The sequence below is a fragment of the Lycium barbarum genome, chromosome 11 (assembly GCF_019175385.1).
Source record: "Lycium barbarum isolate Lr01 chromosome 11, ASM1917538v2, whole genome shotgun sequence".
NCBI lineage: Eukaryota > Viridiplantae > Streptophyta > Magnoliopsida > Solanales > Solanaceae > Lycium > Lycium barbarum.
Genome location: NC_083347.1, coordinates 106059141 through 106086671, shown reverse-complemented (window position 1 = coordinate 106086671; position 27531 = coordinate 106059141). Strand labels below are relative to the sequence as shown.

Genomic DNA, 27531 nt, shown 5'->3' with positions numbered 1-27531 from the left:
TCAGTTGTCACCACCAACTGCTACCGTCAATCACCACAGTTAACCTATTGCCAGCCACCATCCCTACCAACTTCTACCTACAACCAACAACAACTCCAAACCCAATCGTAACACACAACTACCACCTCTAACACAACTACCACCTCTAGTCATATCCATCACCAACTTTATATTTACTAATTTTTTATAGAGGAGTTTCATACCTAAATTATTATAAGGTTGAGAAAACTACCTAAACTATCACTTTCTAGTTTTTTTAAAAAACTGCATTATTTTTTTTTTAAATCAGCATTTAAAAAAATCTAGATTTTTTTAAAAAATATGAAAAAAAAGATTTAAAAAATGGAAAAATTGATTTTTTTTCAAAAAAAAAAAAAAAGAAAAAATGTGAAAACTAAATAATCAGTTTTCTTATTTTTTTTAAATAACCTTTTCCATTTTTTAAACTATTTTTTTATTTTCTATAATTTTTGATAATTTTTTACAAAAAATATTATGTTTCAGTTTGTTTTTTAAAACAAATATATTTTTTTTTTTTTAATTTTCATTTAGGTACCATTGTGACATTATTTATCCACATAGATAATACTTAGCAATATTTTTATATAAAATGAAGAGTGTAAATCATATACCATTCAAAAATAATTTGAGGTACCACTTGCCATCATGAGCCACTAAAGATAATTTTAGGGCTCAGGTTCAGACCCAAACTCCCCACACCCGCAAAATCACGGTCCAGGTCCTTAGACCAGGTATAGTATCCAACTTCACACCCAAAACTCCATCTAACACTCCAAATATTACCCCAATTGTTTCTCCTTGTAACATGTTGACGACTGCATACTAGTTTACAATTAAACCACTGGAGGTGGCTTCATCACATGGAAGATGCACTCAATTTCTCCTCGTCCGTATTACTCTAGTGTGTGCCGTCCTTGTTGCTTATCGTGCTCCCCTTCCTAACAACCTGCTACAGCCAGTCACTTTCATCAGTTTTAATAATAAGATCAATAGTTCGGAACTGGAGATTGACGGTAAAATTATGTCGAAAGCTAAAGTTTACACTGATGTTAATGTGCTTCGACCTAGAGAATATTGGGATTATGAAGCCCTTACTGTACAGTGGGGGTAATTATTTCTTCCTTCCTTTTATTTCTTGAAATTATGTTGTTGTTGTTGTATATTATTATGTGTCATATTACCATCTCCGTTAATCATTCTATTTAGTAGTTGTCTGGTTTTGGCTTGGTACAAAGTAAACAAGACTTTTAAATCTTGTTAGCTTAAACTAAACATATGTTGAATGTACCAAACTGCCCTTTTAATCTCGTGGCCTTAAACATGCCACGTGGAAAGTTGGAAAAGAGGTTTTTTTTTTTTTTTTTTGAAAAAGATTGAAAAGGAAAGTAAGACAAACAAATTGAAACGGAGGAAGTACCATGTTTGGTAGGATGTTTTTGCTATGTATAAAGTTCAGCACGCCAAAATACGGTGTTTGGGTAGTAATTTAGGATCCCGCATAAATAATACATGTTTAAGTTACGAGGGAATCTATGTATTATATGCAGGATAGAAGATGGAATAAGGAAATCCTACAACTAATCCTTGCATTATTAAGAACCTGCATAACTCTGACCAGCCACCAAACGACCTCTAATTGTATAGAACTTTTGTCTTAAAAGACAATTATGTCGTATCAGGAACCAAATTCCAGATAGTCAACCTGGCTGGTATGAATTGAGGCATAGTTGATTGATTTATTGCTGAAGGGGTTATGAAGCCCTTACTGTACAATGGGGGCATCTTTTTCTGCTTCCTTTTATCTCTAATCATCTAGTAATTGATGATTGAAATTATGTAATTTATACTTTTGTATATTATGATATGTCATATTAGTAATCCTTTTTATTTAGTATTATTGGGATAAACCCTTCAAGTGTAGATTGAGTACCTTAAGTTTATAGAACTTTAAGAGACAATTATTTAGTATTGGGAGCTAAATGAGTCCGAATCAGGGGCGCGTGCAGCATAGTAGTACCGGCTTCATCTGAACCCAACACTTTCGACGTGAAGCATAAATTTATGTGTAAAAGTCTATTAAGATTAATAAATAGTAGATAGAAATCCATAACTTTAAAATAAAATGAGTTTAATGCTAAGAACCTTAAAGATTAAACCCATAAAGTTTAAATCTTGAATCCGCCTCTGGTCCAAATGTGGCATAATGGATATTAAGGATTCATATAGTTGCTTTACTAGTATGGATTCAGGCATAGTTGATTGATTGGTTGATTAATTATTGAAGAAAATTCTGAGTGTTTTTGGTATGGGTGCTGGTTTGGCTGATAAACTCCTAATCTTAAATGACATAAGGAAAAAACAGCCTTTTATTCACATTTGGAGAACTCATCTCTGATGTGAAATGCATGCGAGGAGGGAATTTTCCAGTCTTCCGCTTACGCTGGCTTTAATGATTATTTTCTTAGCTAGATTGGAGCCTATGGCTTCAGGGATGGGCTCCAAAACTTACAATGTCTTCATTTTTGACATTTATAAACGTTTAGAGTAAGTTGGAAACTGATATATTGCAAGAATTATTCATGTATGCAACTGATAAAAAAATAAAGATGCATGTATGCATACTGTTACCTTTCTCAAAAAAAAAAAAGAAAAAAAGAAAAAAAGGAAAAGAAAGAGAATTTTGCATGTATGTGGCATTTCTTTTCATTTCTGATGGCTGGTACCTTGCTACCGTCTGTTCATACAAATCAATCCTTATGCCAGTTTTATTTGGAATTAAGTCATTTTGCATGCTCTATATGAAGACAAGAAATCGGAGTAGGCTATTGAGACCTTAATTAAACTGGTAAGCATAAATTTTTCTTGAAAAAGGTAAGGTCTATGTTTTCTTTTTTTGTTAAGGTAGGATTAAGATTTATTAATAAATTACCAAGGTGGTGGAGCAATTACATCAGAACAGGAATCTCAATTCTATCTGGCCATCACACACAACTTCCCAGCTTATCTAGAAAGTCAACATATTGGTCCATATCCTCTATCAGGCCCTCCTTACACCAAAACTACAAATTATGAATACACTTGTTCTTGACAATAGAAATGTGACTCTTTCTATCTTCAAAGCATCTCTTGTTTCTTTCCAGCCATAGGGTCCATAGGATGCAAAGTGGAATTGTTCTCGGTATCTGTTTAGGCCTCTTGGTTTTCTGATTCTGCCAGCATTCCAACAAGCTCTTGACATTTCCTGGCATCACACATGTTACACCACAAATACTCACACTACCTAGAGAAGTTGCAATGAAGTAAAGGTGATTAACAGTCTCCTGAGCTTCTTCACATAGAAAAGTGAAAACACCTGCTGCACAGTGCAATTTCTCTCTTTTGGAGGTTGTCATAATGTCATGGGTCAAACAAGCCTCCAAAGTAGCAGTCCATTCAAGCAGGCAACCTTGGTGGGAGCCTTAGTCTTCCAATGCATTTCCATGGCCATGATACCTCCCATTGGCCCTCATGTTTCTGTAATGCTCTATAACTTCTCTTTACAGATAATTAATTCTCACTGCTGGCTAACCAGATCAAAGAATCCACCTTATCCTCAACTATAACGGTGGTATTCAACTGCTATATTGGAAGAATTCTTCAAGTTCCAGTCATTTAACCTTCTCCTAGAATTGATTTGCCACCCTGAACTTGAGTAAAATTCAGCCAGAAATCCTTCCTTCTTACTAGAACAATTACTCTTTGTTGGGAATTTTTTTTTAAGGCAGTCGTTTCCTACCCAAACATCTTTCCAGAATTTAATCACGCATCCCATGTCTACTTTCATATACTTCTGAAATTCTGCCCACAGTTTGCAAATGCTTCTCCAAACTCCACCTCTGGCAGTTTCTAGGATTGGAGCAGGGCTCCAAAATATCATTTCTTTTTTACATATTTGGCATCAATCAATTTTTTCCGCATGGTATTGGTTTCTGTATTTTTTTTTTTGGTGAAGTAATTAAAATGTATTAGAATGGCATCAAGAAGATGCAGAGGTTACAACTAAGCATAGAGCTGCTTCAAACAAGAATTAACATGAAGCTAGCTGAGCAAAAATCTGTAAACCAGTCAAAAGATCCAAAAAGATATCCCCTAAGACCCTACTGTGCTAGAGTTAGGGAGCTAACAAAATCCAAAAAATTATCCACGCTGTTTACTGGGGAGAAAAAGTGCCAACTGAAAAGAGGTATTGGTTTTCTGTATTATACCTCCATAACCTTTTCAACAATAATCTTCTATTGTGTAGCTTGAAATTTCTAACTCCCAGTACTCCACTCTTCTTTTCTTTTGTTACCCTATGTAGAGATTCCGTCCAAAACACTGCTTAACTAGGGTCAATTTTCCTCCAAAAGATAAGACCTCCATCACCAACGCAAAAAGGTATGGGGACAATGGATCACCTGCCTCAGCCTTCTCTGGGATTTGAACAATCCTTGGGGACTCCCTTTGATTAAGATTGAAAATCTGACAGTTGATATACAATACTGAATCCACTTTAGCCATTTATCTCCAAATATATATTTGTTCCACAAGATTTAATAAACATGACCAGTTTACATGATCATAGGCTTATTCTAATCAAGTTCGATGATTCTTAAAAAATCATTCAACACTTTCATTGGACACCAAAACTGCTTCAGTAATCCGCCTCCGCCTACCTTTTATAAATGCAGTCTGATTTGCTGAAATCAATTTATCTATCACCATTTTGAGTCTTTCAGCTAACGGTTGTGCCACAATCTTATAAACACTGCCGAGCAGACTAATTGGTCTGAAATCTTTCACTTTTACCACCCCTTTCTTTTTGGGGGCCAAGGCAATAGAAGTAGAGTTGAAACTCTTCACAAAGGTGCCTTCTTGAAAGAACAATTCTACTGTCTTTTAACACATCATCTTTAACTTTATTCCAGCACTTCTGGAAAAAAAAAATCAGTTGAAAGCACCTGGGCCTAGTGCCTTCTATCCTTTAAACAATTTCATTACCCCTTCCTCTTTCTCCATGGTGAATGGTTTCTGCAGCCGCCCTTTTTCTTCCTCAGAAATTATCTTCAAGTTACTTTCTACCATGTTGGTCTCCATAGCTCAGGTTCAAAAAAGATATCTTCATAGAACTCCAAGATATGATCTTTGATTCTCTTCTCATTATCCACCAAATCTCCTTCAATAACTAGTTTATCAATAACATTGTATCTTTTGTGTGCATTTGCCATCTTATGATTTTTTTCTTTTTTTTTGTATTTATCTTCTTGCTTGACCCAAAGGCATCTGGATTTTTGTCTCGTAAACAGTTCTTATGCGTTTACAACTATGTTACTCGGACTCTTCGAAAATGGACACGGGTGCGTGTCGGATCCTCCAAATGTAGTGCATTTTTGAAGGATCCGACACGGGTGCGGCATCATTTTTAGAGAGTCTGAGCAACATAGGTTTACAATACCTTCAAGCTCCTTGATAATTAAATTCCTTTCAGCTACAGTGGTTCTGTTCCTGTTCTCACCACCCCCCCGCCCCTCCTCTCCTGATGGTCCAATTCTTGTAATCTCTTCATAGCTTTATTCTTCCTTTCTTCAAAGCTTCCAAATATTTTTTTCTTCCATTTCAATGTCATTTTTCAGTAATATTAGCTTCTTAGCTAACATAGCATCAGTTTTTCCTCATACATTATAAGAGTTCCACCATTTTCCTACCATCTCAATGAATCCCGCGTGCTCAAACCACATATTCTTGAACTTGATATAGCCTTTCCCCATTCTCCACATTCAGGAATAGTAGGCCAGTGATTTGACGTTGTTCTGGACAACACTCTTTGCTTTGAGAATTTGAATCTCATCGCATGTCTCTGAGACAAGAAATCTATCCAGCCTTGAAACACTGTGATTATAAATGCCTCTGAACCATGTAATATGTGCCTCTATGAATTGGAAGATCAGTCAAAGAAAGGTCATTTGTAGTTCTAGAGAAATCCCTCATTGATCTTGTATTTCTCCCTTCCCAGCTTCTCGTTTTCGAATTTGTTTGTATTGAAATCTCCCCTCACTGTGCATGGACTAACAATCAGCACATTAATAACAGCTACTTCTTTCCACAGCTTCTTGCTCAATCTTCCTGCCGCAGGGCCCATGTACTCCAGTAAATGCAAATTGAGGCATGTTTTGGTGTCTTCCATCATAACAGTCGCAGAATATTGTCCAAGCTTATCATTGCACTTCCATCTCCTTTTGTCCCCAATGATGCCTCCAGATCCTTTCTGAGTTACTTGCCACATGTATAAATTTTTATAACCATTTTACTTGACCTTAAGTCATTGGTGATGTATTTACTTGAAGTTAAAAACAATTCGAAAGAAACTATAAAACCTTGTCTTGCTAAAGAGAGAGTATGTAGGTTGTTAATCTAAGTCCTGTGATGTTTTGATCAAGTTCCAAGGCCTCTGATGTTTTGGAATCACATCACTTGACAATTTAATCTTGCTTCAGCGAATGCTATTAGGATGATGATACCACTAATTTCATTAGATTTTGTTTCAGTTCACAATCCTTTTACTAGTTCTAATTTAATACATCCTAAGGTATTGCATTATTCTCACTAACCTTCCTCCTGCTTTATTATTCCAGTGATCAGGATGACTATGAGGTTGTTCGGAAAGTTGGAAGAGGAAAATATAGTGAAGTTTTTGAAGGTATAAATGTTAACAGCAACGAGAAGTGCATAATCAAGATCCTGAAACCTGTTAAGAAGAAAAAGGTATGAATTTTTGTATTTTAACCTTAGGTTTACCGGTACTTTATGTAACAGGTGGCAACATTGTGTTTATTTGAGTATTGTTGGTTAGGCAAATGTCACGAGTTCAAACCCTGTGGACAATAGTCTGGTGTTTAAGTGGAGAAGGTTTAAAAGGGTGGGTACATTTTCCACCGAATTTTGAACCGTGCACCACCTGGGCCTCAAGGATTTGTCGATTATAAAAAATAAAAATAAAAAGTTTCTGCTTCTCAAAGGAAAAGTAAAAATAAAAAATAAAAAATTGTAAAATTGGTTATTTCCTGTCTTGTATAAAGTTCCTATTGTGTTGTTTAACACATAGTACTTTATGTTAACTGAACATTTGTTGAAAATCGTCTATTTTAACAGCCTTATAGAGAAAGTTTTATCTATCTTATGAAACTCGTTTATGGTCAATTCAAATCTGTTCACGTGTTGATTCACTGTCTAGGCATATCTGTGTAGTAGGTAGCTTTTGCTCATGTGGAACTCTGTAAAAAGTAGGATGTCTGTAAAATTGGTTGCTTCAGTCATGTTGAATCCCTAAAATATAGGTCTATTTTTGTTGAGCTTATTTTAGTCAGTTTGATATCTTTATGTATCCACTGGTGCATATTTCTCTTGTCTCTAATTCTGAACTGCTTCACCAAATGATTTGATTGCGATTGTTTACATGCTTTTGAATTGTTATTGATGGTAATTGTGTAGATCAAGAGAGAGATCAAAATCTTGCAGAACCTCTGTGGCGGACCAAACGTTGTCAAACTCCTTGATATTGTCCGAGACGAGCACTCAAAAACACCAAGCTTAATTTTTGAGTATGTGAACAGTACAGATTTCAAAGTACTGTACCCAACGTTAACAGATTATGATATACGGTACTACATATATGAGCTTCTCAAGGTAAAAGGATATATCCATTTGATTGCAGCCACTATTTCTTCCCCCTCATCGCATGCGTTGTTTCAATTTCCTTCATTCTCTCATATTACTGAAGGTATCAGTTCTATGTATGCCTTATTTATCTAGCCAAAGGTTTGCCTATCCCGTATAATTTTTTTTATGTTGGCCAGGATTTGGGAGTTCCCTCCATATTAATATGCAGAATCACTCTTTTGTTTTGTGATGGCCCTTTGGTTCAAGTTACTATTCACAAGGAGTTGTTTGGAATTGGGATTGGTAACTATAAATCTGCACCCTTGTTTGGGGTTGTGCTGCTAAGGTTTTCAAAATCCTCGCTGCACACCTTTGTCGCTTACGATTTGGGTATGGGTGTGAGATCCGCACTGGATTTTGTCAACGTATCTTGGGTGCAGTGACTAGCGGTGGCAAAGTTAGCCCATGAAAACATGACCTGTTCAACCTGTCCATGTTTGGGAGGGTTAATGACACACCCTTTATTAACTCAACCCGTTTTGACTCGCCCAATGCAATCCATCTAAAAGTTGCGGTGAATACATAGCCCAAATTGACCCAAGAAAAACCTATATATATGTATATATATATTAGCTGTATCAAAGCACCAATTCCCGCACTCCAATCTATACCCTTTAATCTTAAAATTTATGTGATGAAGAATCCGACATCTAGATCTACCCCCGTGTTGGATACCTGCACCTTTTTTTTTTGGGAATAAGGTAACATTTGTATTTCATCCAAAAGTATCAGCATATCAACTGCTGCTCCTCAAGGTACTTTACAAGTAAAACCACAAGCAGTGGCCTGGGGGGTAGAAGTCAAATTACAATTTACATATTGCCTAGAAAACCTACCAAATCTCCTATCTCCCCCACCATATCTTGTTTACACCAAAAATACAAGAGACTAAGACATTTCGTTTTTACTATCTGAATAGATTTTTCTTTGTCATCAAATTGTCTTGAGTTTCTCTCCTTCCATATTGTCCACCAAATAAAAGCTGGAATGGCTTGCCACCAGTGTTCTTGTGCATTTCTTCTTCCAATTGCTTTCCAATTGCATAAGAGTTCTAAAGTTGATCTTGATAATACCCAATTCACCCCAAGTATACAAAAGAACATGTGCCACAGATGTGCAGTTGTCTCACAATGAAGGAATAAATGCTCATTTGTTTCTGCATTTTCCCCACAAAATAGACATCTTGAGCATATCTGTAGACCTCTTCTTTGTAAGGCCTCTTGTGTAAGACAGGCCCTCTTCAAAACTAACGACACAAAAGCAGAAACCTTATATGGAATTTTGACTTTCCAGATAAATTTCCAGGGCCAAATCAGTGACGGGTTCACAACCTTGTTTTTCTCCCAGTATAGTGACTTGACAGTGAAGCTCCCTTTGTTGCATAGTTTCCATACCGGTATGTCTGCAGTGAAGGAATTAAGCAACAAAAGCAGATCCGACACTCTCCCTATTTCCCAGTCATTCAATGCCCTTCTAAACACCAGATTCCATCCCTGTTCTGTTCACATTTGAGATATTTTTTCATTCTATTGGAGACTGATGATGTGAATCTTGGAACAAACTTCTGAGATTACAATGACCAATCCATTGATCTTCCCAGAAAGAAGTTTTTGTCCCATCCCCCACCTTTATGCTCAAATTCTCCCAACATTCATTCCACATTCTTCTAATAGTCTTCCAAACGCTACATCCATTGGCAGCATTCACTTCATTTGTTGCCCATTGGTTCATTCCAAGACTGAATTTATCAATGTCAGTCTGCCCCCAAGTGAAAGGTATTGACTTTTCCATCTTGATAATTTCTTTTCACATCTTTCAAGCACATCATTCCATATCTCCTTTGCCTTATGATTAGCACCCAATGTCATTCCCAAATATTTTGTGGGCAGTGACTCAGTTTGACACCCCAGATTACCTGCCAACACTTGTAAATCATTCACCTGATTCACTGGATGTAAACAACTTTTATTCCAATTGACATGAAGCCCAGAAATGGCTTCAAAGATGGTCAAAATAGCCCTTAAATGTCTGATTTGGTCAACCTCTGCCTCACAGAACACCAAGGAGTCATCAGCATATAGTAAATGTGTTATTTCCATGCCTTCTCCCCTGTTGTTTTGAGCCCCAAAGCCCCTTATCCATCCATTTGTTTTGGCTTTTCTGATCATGTAATTCAACCCTCCATAGCCAGTAGGAATAAGAAAGGAGAAAGTGGATCCCCGTCTCAAACCCTCGCTAGAATGAAAAAAAACCCTCTGGACTTCCATTGATTAGGACAGAAAACTTCACATTGGATATGCAGCATTTGATCCAATTAATCTATTTGTCTCCAATACCCATATTCTTTAGAATGTTCAGCAAATAAGCCCAATTGACATGATCACAGGCCTTTTCAGTATCAAGCTTGCACAAAATCCTGGGTTTCTTCTGTTTTACTCTAGAATCCACCAGCTCATTTGCAAGTAAAGTTGCATCCATAATTTGTCTTCCCCTTAAAAAAGCCATTTGATGAACATCCACTTGCTTTTCCATGACAGCTGAGCAACATAGGATTTATATCACCCTGTTAATCAAAATAAAAGTTATGTTTCAACAATCTTAAATAGCTAATTGTAATATATTAATTCTTTTATACTTATTAGTTGTATCCTGTACGCGGATCCATATCCTCGAATTGCAGTATTTATGTGACGAATCCAACCTCTAGATCTGCACCTATATTAGGTACCTGCAGCCGAGTCCGAGCAACATAGATATGGGGTACTTTGGCTGGTTTGTGACTGTCTTAAGTATAAGGAATAGATAGACATATGGATTTCACGAGGCATTATTTCGGTGTAAAGTAATCTTGAACCTCGAAGTTGCAGCTATTTTAGGAGATAAGTGTACCAAAGAAAAATGCACAACTATCAATTCCACTGTGGTTCTGAGGATAGGCCGATAAAATATCCATTGTCACTAGGGATTCATGATTCTGATAACTCTCTAGGTACTCATTCTCAAAAAAAATAACTCTCTCGGTACTCTTGGTTTCCCATAACTGCTTAATTCATTGGAGTTAAATAGTGTTTTTCAGCTTGATCTTTGGAACTGATTTTTTCCTGAGACCTACAGTAGATGCATAATTGTATCAAGAGGCAAGGGCCAAGCCCCAACGCTGGAATCCTACTTTTCTATCTTTAAGCTACTTTGTTCATATGATGCAATTTACTCGAAGAGAAAGCTACCTAGCTTTTATATGTTTTATTTCTGGTGTACGTAGAAAGAAAATGAACTTCCTGAGCTGTCCTGTACTGCAGATGGTTTGTGTGGAGTAGGGACCTAAAGTTAAAATATTTGTAGTGTTCCTTGTTTCTAGACTGACTTGTACCTTAAAAGTACGCACGTATCTTGTTTATCCAGAATGTTTTTTTTTTCTTTCTCACCGACTATGTTGTATGGGGCAGAGTGTTGGCCAATTAAGATCTCTCACGTTCAAAAGATGAAAGTTGCCGAGATGAGAATGTTGAGATGGATGTGTGGGCACACCAAGAGTGACAAGATTAGGAATGAGGCTATCCGGGACAAGGTGGGAGTGGCCTCAATGGAAGACAAGATGCGGGAAGCGAGACTGAGATGGTTTGGACATGTGAAGAGGAGAGACACAGATGCCCCAGTGCGGTGGTGTGAGTGGTTGGCCATGGATGGTTTCAGAAGAGGTAGGGGTAGGCCGAAGAAGTATTGGGGAGAGGTAATTAGACAGGACATGGCGCAGTTATAGCTTACCGAGGACATGACCTTAGATAGGAGGGTCTGGAGGACTCAGATTAGGGTAGAAAGCTAGTAGATAGTATCGTTTATCCTGTCATATTAGTAGTCGCATTATCGCGATGTAAGTTCTTGTGCTTTGATTTATGCTATTATCTGTTATTTTCTATACTTTGATTATCTTATTTTATCTGTGATAGCTACTGCCCCTTTGCAAACTGCTTCATCATGGCTTAGTCGCTTTCGTTATTTTCATTCCCATATCACTTTGAATTTTTTGGCCTTACCTGACCTCTTTTTATGCTTTCTATTGAGCCGAGGGTCTTTCGGAAACAACTGTCCTACCTTGGTAGGAGTAAGGTCTGCATACACTCTACCCTCCCTAGACCCCACGTTGTGGGATTTCACTGGGTCGTTGTTGTTGTTGTAGTGTATTCTCTTTTCTTTGTTCTTTTCCTGTTATGGTTCTCTTGGAAAGTAAGGGTTTAAAAGGAGAAAAAGAAGATGGGACTTTTGTCGTCTTTGAGTTCAATGTAACAACTGTTTCGTCCTTTTTATTTAAACTTAACTAGGTCTTGGAGCCATCTATGGGCTCCCATTAAAAAAAAAACCCATAGGAAAAGAAGGGTTTTTTTTTTTTTTGGGGGGGGGGGGGGGGGGGGGGGAAGGGGAGTTTGCAAATAGATTGCTGAAGGGTATATTGTATGCAACAATTCCAAGAGGAAGTGGGTTCCTCCAACCCGCGATAACCTCTGTCTTAGAAGTCTGTTTCAGTTACATGTTGATGCTCAAAGGAAACCTTCTTTAGACTAGCAAGTTGCTAAACAATAAAACTCATAGTTTGTTACTGTCTTTAAAGTTGACCTACTTCTGACAATAAAGCTTCTTATAACAGTTGTTTAGTTCACTATTGGCCTATTCCTCGTATACATTATGTGGTGGAAGTGGGAACTGAAACTTCTTTATGACCCCGCAGGCACTAGACTATTGTCATTCGCAAGGAATAATGCATAGAGATGTGAAGCCACATAATGTTATGATAGACCACGAGTTGCGGAAGCTTCGCTTGATAGACTGGGGTCTTGCTGAATTTTACCATCCAGGAAAGGAATATAATGTTCGTGTGGCTTCAAGGTAAGGCATATTTTGCTAAAACTGATTAGTGGAATAGGTGCAATTTGCTTTGCCAGCAAAATATGTCTTATTTACAGTTTCTTAGTGTAAATATTTCTTTCTACTTTCACTTTACAAACTGTTCTCTGGGAAATTTGAGCTTGTAGTCCTGTAGGTCTTTGTTAAGTTGGCTGTTTAGTTACAGACTACACTGCCTCAGAAAACATAAGATATTTATCATCTATTTGGGGTTGTCTTTTGGAGTTCGTTTTTTTTTTTCTTTCCATCTCAAAATGTTTGTGATGCCACTTCCCAACCACGAGGTTCATGGGTGACTCCTTCAAAGGGAACTTCATTCACTTTGATACGCTAGCAGTAATAGGCGGCTGGGTTTCACTATATCTACTGTTAAGAGTTAAGATTGCCAGGAGGAGCTCTTAGGAGTGTAACCATTTAATGGAATGTTTCCTTTTCCAGCTTGTAAGTTTCCTGGACTTGGCAAAAGAATCTATGATTGTTCTCCATGAATCCATAAATGATACCACAGCGGTCAATATTTGCTTGGAGAAAGTTAGAGAAGGTTTCAGGTTAAACGAGAACCAGTTTAAGGTCAAGTTGGACACATAGTGTAAATCTACGGTACATAATGTATCAAAAATTTTCTAGTGGCCGTTGCTGGTTTGATTGTGTGCTGTCTTCTTGGTCTATAAAAGACTATCGCAGCAAGTTTGAATGTGTTATTGCTTGTTTTTCAGATACTTCAAGGGCCCTGAACTTCTAGTTGACTTGCAAGACTATGACTATTCTTTGGACATGTGGAGTCTTGGATGCATGTTTGCAGGAATGGTAAGAAGCTTTAAGCCATTACATGGTGCTTCATCTGTTTTCCTAGATCTGAGGGTTTGCCATTTTGGGCCATCTGAAACTAGGACCACAAGTTGTTAGAGATTGCAGTGTGCATTATTTTTTATCCACTTCTTGTTATTGTGCTTAATAGGACTATTATTCTTTGTGTAGATCTTCCGCAAGGAACCTTTCTTCTATGGCCATGATAACCAGGACCAGCTTGTCAAAATTGCTAAGGTAATAGTTACATCAACCAGTAGAGTAGTCAGTTGTTAGTAAGAGCTGAAACGTTATCAGGTGCAAGTAGATCTTACCTACTCGATTGGGATTGATGGAGAATCATCTTTTTAGGTACTTGGAACGGATGAGTTGAATGCATATTTGCACAAGTATCAACTAGAACTTGATCCTCAGCTGGAGGCGATGGTTGGGAGGTATGCTTCAGGCTCTCATCTTTAACCTTGTTAATATTTCATCACCAATCATAAACCTATTGAAATGAATTGTTTAATCAATTCCTTGTTAATATACATTGTTGTTCCTTATAAATAAAAAAGATTTGCATGGTTAGACTTTTTCAGAACCTAGGATAAAGTTTTGAGTGATTTATTACATTCGAGTTTGGTAGACATGAGTTAAGGTGAGAGGTGGACAATTTGAAAAGGATATAGACGTATGGAGAAAATTCAAAGTAATGTAACGCAGTTTACAACACATTTGACTCTTTGAACATTGTTGAAACTGATATTTAAGGAAATAGGTCTTTATTTTTAGAAATATACTAATAACTGAAATAGTTAGCGAGTCAGAGAAAATAGGACGAAGGGAGTACAAATTACTTGTGAGCTTTAACTAGATAGGGTTGCTGACTTACTGAGATAATCAGTAGCTAGTTTTGGCAGAAGTATGGAAATATCTAGTTGGTCAAACAATGGCATGGAGGGAGTACAACTAAACAGGGTTACTGAAATAAAACTCAACACTCAGCTTCCACAGAATTGTGGCATATGTGATTGCAGTAAAAAATATATGCTATTGATGGCTAATATAGTCACTTCTCCTGCAGACACAGTAGGAAGCCATGGTCCAAATTTATTAATGCAGATAATCAGCATTTAGTGTCACCAGAGGTATGTGCCTTTCAATCTGTTATAATTTTTTTTTAAGATAAAACCACTTTGGTTTAACTTGCTAAAACAAATAATCTTTGCTCAGAATTTGATCCTTTGATCTTGAGGTGTAATTGCAGGCTATAGATTTTCTTGACAAGCTTCTCCGTTATGATCATCAGGATAGACTTACAGCACAAGAAGCAATGGTAAGTCCATATAATTTGAGCTGCTATTTGGGGTCATAACTTCTGTTTGTATATGCTTTTGGTTGTTACCAAATGAGTATTGCTGCATTCCTAAGAATAGTAGCAAGTGATTAGGTGACTTCTGAAAACCTACAGCATTAAGACCAGATTATAAAGAGCCAACTACAATAATAGTTTTAAACAGGACGCATGTCTCAGGAGAGAGATTATAGGGGGATAGGTGTGGTGGACAAGAGAAGGATCCAACTAGATGGAGGTTCCTGGAATTTAAACTTCTTTGTTTCTTCTGTGTGTGGAAATTATCACCTCATCATGACGGGGGCTCTTTATTTTGTTGCTATCCCTATGTGTTTATGATATATATGCACAGCCAAAGGGTGTTTTGCATGTGTGTGTGTAAATGTACCATTTTCACCAGTGCATTTGATACCACGTATCTGTATTGGTTCTCAGATTTCTGGCATAAACCTAATATCTAGTTTTTCTCTCCCTGTTTTGCAGGCCCATCCTTATTTCTTGCAAGTGAGGGCTGCAGAGAATAGCAGGATGAGGACGCAATAGCCTGTTCTATTGATCTTACTGTTGGAAAGAAGAAGCTTATGGTGTAATGTAGCATATGTTGTTATCTTCATCTATTTCGATTAAGGTGTGGATAAGTTGAATTCAAGAGTGGCAGAAGAACATCAGGGAACATTTGAGCAATTGGTTTTCATCTATTTACCCCTCGTGGCCTTTTTCCCAAAGTTCGCTCTGATGATTATGAATTGTCTTCAATAGCCCTCGTCGTTTTGTATCCAAAGTCATCTTCAACGAGTGGAGTGTATTATTTGAGAATTAACACTTCATTGAGAATCTTTGTCAAGATGTAAATTGCCTTGACCCTGGCGATATATTCTATGGAAAGGTGTGTTGCTTCAGGATTCAACCTGCATTTTTGCGTATGTTTTAACTTGAGATATAATCTTCAGTTTCCTTCTCTCGGGGTTGTTTTACGGTATTACTAACATTTAGTGTGAAAATTGAGAATAACGTAGGGTATTAGGAAGGGAAGTACGATGAAAGGCGTTGAGGTTGGTTTGCTTACCACTTATTTGGTAAGCAAGTAGAAAAGAATTGAAGAAGCTAGAAAAGAGAGTTGCCTTCTCTCCATGTTAATATTGTCAATCTAAAATTGGACAAAAGAGATGAAGGCTTTACCCATTCCAGTTTACCAAACAATTCTACGGGTGAGATGAATATTCTCCACCAAACACTCAACTATTCCTATTCAAGGAATATGAGACCAAATTTACCAGTTTCATGTACAAATGACCTCACCACCAAAGTTGCGCATTTATTAAGATGAAAGAGAAGTTTCCACTTCGAAAAATGAACGTGCATTAGTGTGCTTAAGATTAGAGGTAGCAAAATTAGTCTATAAAAACAAGACTCATCCCACCCCGGGATGAACTGTTCATTTATTAGTTCAGTGCATTTAAAATTGGGATAATTACATTTTTAGACCGCTCTAAGACGTAATAGCGGGTTAATTTATATGTTTTGTATATTAAGAAAAAATATACATATTATAATACATAATTTGTGAACGTGTTACCCTAAGCTATGAAACTCAATTCTATAATGAAAACCTGATTCTGATATCAATTTCAAAATCTAAAGTCCAAATGTCCTCTTTTAGGTCTCAGGTCAAAATCCGCAATTTAAACTTTTAAGTTACGTGATTTCGCAGATAAACTCGAAGAAATTAACGCATAATCAATAGATTGATATAAGGAATCCATACCTTAAATTTGGAGCTGAAACACCACCTTTTGAATCATCAAATTTGAAAGCTACTTGCTCAAAACCCATGAAAATAACTGCTAAAATTCATAACTGCCACTTAAATACCTTCATTGCGATCACGATATCCTTGCGCGACTGCGAGATTAATGGTGTCACACCCCGAACCATGGCCTGGGCGTAACATGGTACTTGATGCCTGACTGCATGTGACCGAGCGAACCACATGGCTTGCTGACTCAACACGGGCATGAACTGATGCGGAATAAACTATGAACATGCATAATTTAAGTAAAGTGTGGGACCATAAATCGTAAGTCTGAAAATATCATAATATCATAATGCAGAATAGTCTGAATAAACATAATAATAATGAGCCAAAATGGCTAGACGACTCTGAATATCTGACATAACATAATTGACAAGTCTATGAAACCTCTAACCTGAGTTTGAACTGCTAAACCTGATTGCTAGGACAAGGCCCCCAGCATATCTTAACTGCATAACTATCATTAAAGTAAATAATGACAAGACCCCAAAGAAGATGGGGCTCACCAACAGCTGATATGTGCAATGTCCTACTTTTATGGAAGTATGTGGCGTGGGGAAGAACAAAGATGTTCCCACACATTGATAGAAACCCTATATACCTTTTATTACTCCAAACTTGCAATGAAATTCCAAAAGCTTGGACTTTGAGCCCTGAGATGGGTTTGCTTGAAAACCCTAGGTTAAGAATAGTAGAGCTCGCTTAGGAATTGATTATACTATGATAGAATTGCCTGAAAATACGCGGGAAGGACTTACCTTGATGTAGGAGATGGTTGGGAAGAGAAACCTTCGTGCTAGGGCTTGGGATTCGTGAAAACTGATTTTCTAGAATGAAGTGTCGTATTTATATTGTTTGCTATCGGGGAGGATTGACCGTGCACTTTGACTGTCCGTCGAGTTGATTTGACGGTCTGAGTCAGATTTTTGACGGTCCGTCGACGTGTCGACTAGGGGTGGGCATAAACACCGAAAACCAAAAAACTGGACCGAACCAAACCAAATTAATTCGGTTTTTCGGTTTCGATTTTTTGGTATGGTTTCGGTTTTTTTTATATAACAAATTCGGTGTTCGGTTCCGGGTCACTGGTTCTTCGGTATTTCGGTTTAACCGAAGTTGCTACAGTGTTTCTGGGCTGAGTTTAGTTTGCCTCTTCTGTTTCCTTAAGAAATAGCTAGTCGATGCATGATTCTATAAAGGCCTACTTGCTCATTCCCCTTTCTGATTTTGAATTTGCTGCTGCCTGCTTATCTTAGTGTGTTTAAAGCTAAATTTATATTTTAAGGTATTGTATTATAATGCTGTAGGTCTGTAGCCATTGAAAACGGTGGATTTATTATAAATGTACATTACTATTGCTATACAATGATACATAGAGTCCACCAACAGTGTAGAAGCAGTGGCGTCTTCCACACTGCTGCCTTTATTGTTGGTGTGGCTAAATGCTAATGTATCTGCAGATGTTGGCGTGTCATAACCTCAACTATATCACTTTGTTTAGATCTCTTATAACTTTGAACTTGGAAGTCTTAGCTTGGACTAATTATAGATAGTATAAGTTTTAGATGTACTAGGGTACACTGTAAATGGTAGAACTTCTGTAGTAACTAGTAACACCCTCCCTAAACTTTAATTTTTGCTTTGCTGTAAATTAGAACGTTTAACAAGTTAATTCCATGGGATTACTGTTTTGTGTTCATGCTATTTCTAATAGTATTTCTTCAACGTCCTATATAGCTGGGCTTGGTTCAGTAATTTATGTTCTGTACTTGTGTTTCACTACTATATTGGTTATAAGTTCATGCGAAAATTGAATGCCTATTAATTAGGCATGCCAACTAAAATAACGTGGTCATTTCCTTGTGTTTGATGTAATCATTAATTGAAATAGCCTATTTTGAATTAAAAAAGCATAAAATAACTCATTTTTAATCAAAAAGAAAGTCCATTTTACAACCAGAAATTAGCCCATTTCAGGCCCATGCTGAAAAAAACCAAATTAGAAAAATCGAACCGAAACGAACTTCAAAAAACCGAACTGAACCGAATTAGTCCGGTTCGGTGTTCGGTGTGCCCTTTCAAAAAATCGAAACCGAAAAATCGAACCAAAGAACCGAACGCCCACCCCTAGTGTCGACGGTCCGTCGATTCGACCGTATTGTCAGCAGTCTGAGAAAGTCTAGAGAGTTTCCAAAATGAGGTTCTAGGGACAGTGCGTTTTGACGGTCCGTCCCTCTGGCCGTCGAATGTCACTTGCAGAACTGAGTTTGGTTTTGCGACTTAAACTCCCCTTTTTGGTTTCCGAGATCCCTGAGTCATGGACGCGACTTAGTTTAAAGGTACGAGGTGTTACAATATCTCCCTCTTGGGATCATTCGTCCTCGAATGATGAGTCATGGTTAAGATTGGGTCTGGACATGGCTTGAATACATGAACGTGAAGGAAACATGAGATGAAACATGGAGACTGAATTAACAAGACATGGTTACATGGAAACATGCATACTGAGACGTGGAACATGGGCACTGGACGCATGACATGAGCGTGAAACATGAGACATGGCATGGATTATGGAAGGTTTACCTTGAGCGTTCTCTGCTTGCTCTTCAAACAAATGGGGATATCTGGATTTTATGTATTCTTCGTCTTCCCATATAGCTTCTTAAACTTTCTGAATCCTCCATAAAACCTTTACTGAGGCAACCTCTTTAGTTCTCAACTTACGAACCTGACGATCAAGGATTGCTACGGGGATCTCTTCATAAGTCAAACCATCCTTAATCGTTATAGTATCAGCAGGAACAACCAACGACGCGTCTCCCACACACTTCCTCAACATAGACACATGGAATACTGGATGAACAACAACCAACTCTTGTGGCAATTCAAGCTCATAAGCTACTAGACCAACCCTTCGCAGGATTCTATAAGGTCCACTATATCTAGGGCTAAACTTCCCTTTCTTTCCAAAACTCATAACACTCTTCATGGGTGAGACTTTAAGGAATACCCAATCATCACCTTGAAACTCTAAGTCTCTTCACCTCACATCTGTATAGGACTTCTGGCGACTCTGAGCCGTTTTTAAACGCTTTTGAATTAACTTGACTTTCTCCATAGCCTAGTAGACCGAATCCTGTCCTAGCAATTCCACTTCACCAACTTCAAACCAACTAATAGGAGATCTACACCTTCGCCCATGCAAAGCTTGAAACGGTGCCATCTTGATACTAGCATAATAATTGTTATTATAAGCAAACTCAATGAGAGGCAAGTGATCATCCCAATTACCTTTAAAATCTAGGACACATGCTCTCAACATGTCCTCAAGAGTCTGAATGGCACACTCTTCCCGACCGTCTGTCTGAGGGTGGAAAGTTATGCTGAGGTTTACCTTGGTACCCAATCCTTTCTGAAAGGATTTCCAGAAGTTCTCTATGAACTGGGCACCACGATCTGAAATAATAAACATTGGGGTCCCATGCAATTTGACAATCTTGCAAATATACAACTTGGCATAGTCTTCTGCTAAATCGGTGGTCTTAACTGGCAAGAAGTGCACTGACTTAGTAAGTCGGTCCACAATCACCCAAATCGAGTCACGTCTACGAGATGAACGAGGTAGACCTGTTATGAAGTCCATGTTTATCATCTCTCATTTTCAAACAGGAATATCAATAACCTGGGCCAAACCACCAGGCCTCTGGTGTTCGGCCTTTACTTACTGACAATTTGGACACTTAGCCACAAAATCTACCACATTCTTTTTCATATTATTCCACCAATAGATCTCTTTAAGACCATGATATATCTTAGTGGAACCTAGATGAATCGAATACCTAGAATTGTGAGCTTCTGACATAATTCACTCTCTGAGCCCATCTACATCTGGAACACATAATTTGCCTCGGTACTTCAAGGTACCATCATCTCCCTCTTGTTCAAAAGCCATTGGCTTATGCTTGTGAATCCCCTCTTTCAGCTGTAACAAGTAGGGATCGCTAAACTGCTTCTCTTTAACTTCAACTATTAAGGAGGAATGAGCTCTGTTCTGAACAATCACACCACCATCCTTGGAGTCCAAGGGTCGAACTCCTAGATTAGCTAAACGATGAACTTCTTTGGTCATAGTTATTTTATCTTCCTCAACGTGAGCTAAACTTCTTATGGAACGTCGACTAAGAGCATCGGCTACCACATTCGCTTTCCCTGGATGATAGAGAATATCCACATTATAGTCCTTAAGCAATTCGAGCCATCTTCTCTGCCTAAGATTCAACTCCCTTTGCTTGAAGATATACTGCAGGATTTTATGATCAGTGAAAATATCAAATAATGACGCCATATCTTAAGTGCAAAAACCACGACTGCCAATTCTAGATCATGAGTCTGATAATTTTTTTCGTGAGTCTTAAGCTGACGAGATGCATAAGTTACCACCTTACCATGCTTCATTAAGACACATCCGAGACCAATTCCCAAAGCATCACAATAAACTACGAATCCTTTGGTTCCCTCTGGCAACATCAAAACTGGAGTAGAAGTCAACCTCTTCTTCAACTCTTCAAAGCTTTGCTCACATGCATCTGACCACCTGAAACTTAACCTTTTTCTGAGTCAACTTAGTCAACGGAGCATAAATAGAGGAAAATACCTCTACGAAACGTCTATAATAGCCTGCCAGACCCAAGAAACTTCTTATATCAGAAATTGAAGTGGGTCTGGGCTAATTCTTTACGGCATCTATTTTCTGAGAATTAACTTTTACACCTTCACCTGAAATTACATGGGCTAAAAATGCCACCGACTTAAGCAAAAATTCACACTTTGTGAATTTAGCATAAAGTTCACGGTCCTGAAGTGTCTGCAACACTATTCAGAGATGTTCTGCATGTTCAGCCTCACTACGGGAATACACCAAAATATCATTAATGAAGACAATGACGAATAAATCAAGATAAGGCTTGAAGACTCTGTTCATAAGGTCCATGAAAGCAGCTGGCGCATTTTTCAACCCAAAAGACATAACAAGAAATTCAAAGTGACCATAACGAGTTTCGAAAGCAGTCTTAGGAATATCAACTTCCTTAACCTTTAACTGATGGCAACCTGATCTGAGGTCAATCTTAGAATAACAATGGACACCCTGAAATTGGTCAAATAAGTCATCTATTCTAGGGAGAGGATACTTGTTCTTAATGGTGAATTTGTTCAACTGGCGGTAGTCAATGCACATGTGTAAGGAACCATCTTTCTTTCGGAAAAACAAGTCTGGCGCATCCCAAGGTGAAACACTAGGCCTAATAAATCCCTTATCAAGGAGATCTTTCATCTGGGTTTTTAACTCTTTTAACTCTGCTAGGAGCCATTCTGTCTGGCGGAATGGATATAGACTTAGTGTCGAAAAATAGATCAATTCCAAAGTCAATCTCCTTGTCAGGAGTGACCCCGGGAAGATATTCTGGAATGACCTCTGGAAACTCATTAACGATTGGAACGGACTGGAGGGCTGAAGTCTGGGCATCTGTATCCCTAACTCGAACTAAGTGACAAATATACCCCTTGGAAATATCTTTCTGGCTGTTAGATAGGAAATAAACCTATCCCTGGGTACTACTGAATTGCCCTTCCACTCTATGACTAGTTCATTAGGAAACTCAAATCTCACTATTTTGGTTCTACAACTTACTGTGGCATAACATGAAGATAATCAATCCATACCCATGATTACATCAAAGTCTACCATATCCAACTCTGCTAAGTCGGCTATGGTTCTGCGGTGATAGACTAAAATTAGGCAACCTTTATAAATACGTCTAGCTATAACTGATTCCCCAACTAGGGTGGACACGTCAAAGGGTTCATGCAACTTTTCTGGTTCAATCCTAAATTTCTTAGCAACAAATGGGGTCACATAAGATAAGGTGGATCCTGGGTCAATAAGGGCATAAACGTCGAAAGTGAAGATTGTTAGTATACCTGTGACAACACCTACACGTTCCTTTGTATCTTGACTACCTGCCAGCGCATACAAAAGGTTCTGACCATCGCCCATATTGCCGGACTTTGCGGCTCCACGCTTCTGCTGGGCTTGAGAATTACAAGGAGCTGTTGAATTTATGGATTGGGCCACATTACCTCTAGTACCTTGTCTAGCTGTCAGACAATCTCTCTGAAAATAGCGTCACTGGCCACAACGATAGCATACAACCATAACCAAACAACACTCACCTGAGTGTCTCTTACCAACTTGTTGTAAACTAAAATAGTATAAGTCTGTTGACCTACACTAGCCTGAGAATAGAAACCTGCTGGCTTGAAACTCTGTTTCTTCTGATCATTCCTGAACTTTGGGACTAGGGCCCCAGCAGCAGATGGAGGGGGTCCTGATGACCCGTTCTTAAATAATTTTTTGCCTCTAACCCCCCCATGACTGAAGTTACCTGCAGACTTAGATCTTTTACTGATTTCCCTCTATTTCTCTTTCTGAAGTGCTTATTCTTCCTTTATTCGATCCTCATTACCTTTCACAAAAGCAACCATCTTGGCAATGGTCATGTTGTTATTATGAGTAGCCATATTTGCATCACCGTGCAAATTAGATTTGAGTCCAAGCACAAATCTCCTAACTACAACCCTTATATCAGGAACCATATGGGGAGCATGCTTGGCCAACGAAATGAACTTGTGATAATATTCTTGGACTGTTATGTTATTTTGCCTTAGTCTCTTAACTCACTAGCCTTTTCTTCCCTGACCTCAATTGGCATGAAGTAGTCAAGAAAAGCATCTGCAAACTCATCCCAAGTAGTAGGAAGTGCATCTTCCTCTCGGGATTGTTCTCATGACTCATACCAAATGTGGGTCACATCCTGTAACTGAAAGGCACCAAAATCCGCTGCTTCTATCTCAGTAGCATGCATAATGCGGAACACCTTCTGCAGCCCATCAATATAGTTCTGTGGATCCTCATTTGCCTTAGTCCCTGTGAACACTTGAGGTTTCATCCACAAGAATTCCTGAGTCATGGAACTAGTAGATCCTCTACTAGCACTGACGCTAAGAGCCGTTTCCTGACATTGAGCCTGATTAGCAACAATCTGGGTGAGCAACCGGATAGCTCCTCTGACATCCATATCTGAAGCACTAGGAGGTGTAACTGTAGGGGCTGCTGGGTCTGAAGCAGCTGTCTGAATCTGAACGTCTTCTTCCTGAGCTGCATCAGCAGCAGCCCTTTGGCTGGTAGCTGAAGTCCTCTTCGTGTACTTTTTTTTCGGAGCTATTTTCTGACATACGTAATTCACACGAGTTAGAAGAATTCCTGAAAGTACTGCTCTAATTGCACGATCGAGAGTATAAAAGAAGTGAGACAATCCTGAATGTTTTGGCGGTCAACTGTTTATATGTGTAGGGCCCTCACACATATAAAAATGACCCAACTGGACACGGTTTCATAGAATCCCTAAGACACATGAACCTAGGCTTTGATACCAAGCTTTGTCATTCCCCGAACTATGGCATGGGCGTAACACGACACTCAATGCCTGACTGCAGGTGAGCGAGCGAATCACATGGCTTGCTGACTCAACATGGGCATGAACTGATGCAGAATAAACTATGAACATGCATAATTTAAGTAAAGCGTGGGACCATAAATCGTAAGTCTGAAAATATCATAATATCATAATGTGGAATAGTCTGAATAAACATAATAATAATGAGCCAAAATGGCTAGATGACTCTGAATATCTGACATAACATAACTGACTAGTCTATGAAACCTCTAACATGAGTTTGAACTGCTAAACATGATTGCCGGGACAAGTCCCCCAGCATACCTTAACTGTATAACTATCATAAAAAGAAATAATGACAATACCCCCGAAGAAGATGGGACTCACCAACAGCTGATACGTGCAATGTCCTACTGAGTAGATGCGTCGTCCTCTAAGTTCGTACCTACATCGTGAAATGCAGACCCCGGGCAATAGAAAAGGTACATCAGCACATTGAATGTACTGGTATGTAAAGCAATTGAATGAAATAAACATAGCATAGGAAATAACATGATAAAACTGAAACTATAACTTGGTCATGAACATGAACATGAACATGTGTGTGTGTATGTATATGTATATATATAACATAAGTAAAAATATCTGTGGGAGAGCATTAATGTAACAGACATGAAACCACCACGTTAGTACGTGGTGTCTGATCTCTACCCAATCAGCTAAGCCATCTTGTACCTTGCCGGGGTACAAGAAATGAACATGACATGAATGGATCCAAATCCCTCAATGGGGACAATATGAAGGAATCATCCTAACTGGGTGGATCGATCCTTATCCTACGCTGGAAAACGTAGTTTCAGGTATAAAACCTTCTCGGTAATCTGTGCAACTCCCAAAAACATGGATATGATATAGTTGGCTAAGAAGCCCATGAATTTCATAAAATGACTTGTACTATAACATGAATATAGTTATATAATATACTTGCATGAAAACGTGTAGACGTGCAGGATTTTCATGAAATTAAGCATAATAGTTCATAACTTGTATTTAAGAACCCATGGAATTTAAAGCATGGGTTTTCATTGATTACAGACAGATTCTCAATAACCAAAATGGAGTATTAAGAAAACAATAACAAATTATCTGTACAATCATGGTATATCATAGTAAATGTGATTAAGGTTATCATGAACATGGCTAGAACCTTAGTTTTGGTGTAACTTCATACTTTCATGGAAGCATGTGGCGTGGGGAAGAACAAAGATGTTCCCACATGTAGACAGGGGCGGAGCTAGGGTGGTGGAAGGGATCCGAACCCCCTTCGCCGAAAAATTGCATTGTATATGTAAGGTGAAATTTGATTTTTACGTGTATATAATCCATATTGAACCCCCTCGGAACAACTCAGATGTTTAGTGCAGTGGTCATAGGGGTTTAGATTTTTGCCAACCTCATGGAGGTCGCGAGTTCAATATCTACTTACAACAATATTTTCACTTAGCTCTGTCTCCTTTCCCTCTTTCATGCATAGGACACCCTTTTCCATCGTTAGTCCAAGCAAGGCCCAGATACCCTTTTCCAGCATTAGTCCAAGTAAGGCCCAACTGCCCACGTATATAATTGCTTATTTTACATTGTAGGTCTCTTATAAACAAATGTTTATATTAAGATCATAATTTTTGGATTATTTTAATACTAGCAGAGTTTATAACAAATGTAGCATATTTAAAAAAAATACCACTTCCCCATTTTCAATTTATGTGAATCTTTTCGGAGTATGAGGGTCAAACTTTATAATTTTGACCGAAATTTTGATATAGATTTTTCAAATTAGTAAAAATAAAATTTATATATTTAGAAATTACATAAAAAGTACTATAAGTCATGATAATTTATATTTCAAATTATTTTGAAAAAATATAAGGAAAACTTAGTCAAAGAATCACCTCGTAGACTCCCCAAATAGTAATAGGTTCACATAAATTGAAACAGAAGGATTAATAAACACTACAACTTTTATCATAATTTTTTACCTTTTCCTGAAAATTAGGGAGACATTTAGATTATATTCCCCCCGCCCCCCACCCCTCTTATTTCATAAATTATAGTATTATTTTTTTTCCATTCAAGAACCTTGACGATTTTCAAAGATAATATATGATTGAAGGGGTACTAATTCGAAACAAAAAATAAAGTTTAAAAGAAAGTAGAAAATTGCAAAGTCAAAAGAAAAAAAAAGCGCGAGAAACTTTAAGACACTTGATGGAGAAGGGCAAAAGTTGGAAAGATTATTAAATGGGTCATGAGTTAAATTTAGAGGGTTAAGGTTAATCTTCGCCGCCCCGCCCAACCCCGCTCCATTTATCATCCTTTGATTTTCGCGAGTTACTCCTTCATATCCCGAACCCCTTTACTAAAAATCCTGCCTTCGCCACTGCATGTAGATAGAAACCCTACATACCTGTTATTGCTCTAAACTTGCAATGGAATTCCAAAAGCTTGGACTTTGAACCTTGAGATGGGTTTGCTTGAAAACCGTAGGTTAAGAATAGTGGAGCTCGCGTAGGAATTGATTATACTATGATAGAATCGCCTGAAAATACGCGGAAAGGACTTACCTTGATGTAGGAGATGGTTGGGAAGAGAAACCTTCGTGCCAGGGCTTGGGATTCGTGAAAACTGATTTTCTAGAATGAAGTGTCGTATTTATACTGTTTGCTGTCGGGGAGGATTAACGGTGCACTTTGACGTCCTTCGAAATTCGATGGCCTGTCGAGTTGCTTTGATGGTCTGAGTCAGATTTTTTACGGTGCATCATTGACGGTCAGTCAATTCAACCGTACTGTCAGCAGCCTGAGAAAGTCCAGAGAGTTTGCAAAACAAGGTTCTAGGGATAGTGCGTTTTGACGGTCTATCCCATTGGCTGTCTAGTGTCACCTGCAGAACTGAGTCTGGTTTTGCGATTTAAACTCCCCTTTTTGGCTTCCGGGATCCTTGAGTCATAGACGCTGCTTAGTTTAAAGGTACGAGGTGTTACAGATGGGATTAACCCTTCGTGATCGTGCTGCCCTAGTCATGATCTCACTGAATGTTTAATTGTAGTCAGCTCGGCCCCTTCACTCTACGCGTTCGCGGTGTCCCTGAAGCGATCGTGATGACCAAGTTGCCAAACTTTTGTCGTCGCTACTTTCTTCCTCGTAACTTCAAAGAAGGAAATCAACACCAGAAAGCAAGCGTACATGTTCAAATGTAGAGACACCATGCTATTACTCTGGGCTAAGCTTCAGCATGAACCCCTTATGTGTCACAATCAGGTGTTGTAACTGAAGTTTTATCATTGTAGGTTGGTGTCCCACAATAATCTCCTATTAATGAATCTGAACTAATCGAAAGTCACAGATTGC

At 38.2% G+C, this 27531-nt stretch overlaps 1 protein-coding gene across 1 annotated transcript; it reads left to right on the top strand.

Moving 5' to 3' along the window:
• The first annotated feature begins 703 nt into the window (after positions 1 to 703).
• Positions 704 to 15704, top strand: LOC132616570 (casein kinase II subunit alpha-2). Its single transcript, XM_060331069.1, has 10 exons — positions 704 to 1128; positions 6672 to 6801; positions 7528 to 7722; positions 12479 to 12636; positions 13371 to 13461; positions 13633 to 13698; positions 13813 to 13895; positions 14528 to 14591; positions 14711 to 14779; positions 15281 to 15704. Exons 1-10 carry the CDS (start codon positions 1043 to 1045, stop codon positions 15338 to 15340), a joined length of 1002 nt encoding a protein of 333 aa, XP_060187052.1. The 5' UTR covers positions 704 to 1042; the 3' UTR covers positions 15341 to 15704.
• Positions 15705 to 27531: the final 11827 nt, after the last annotated feature.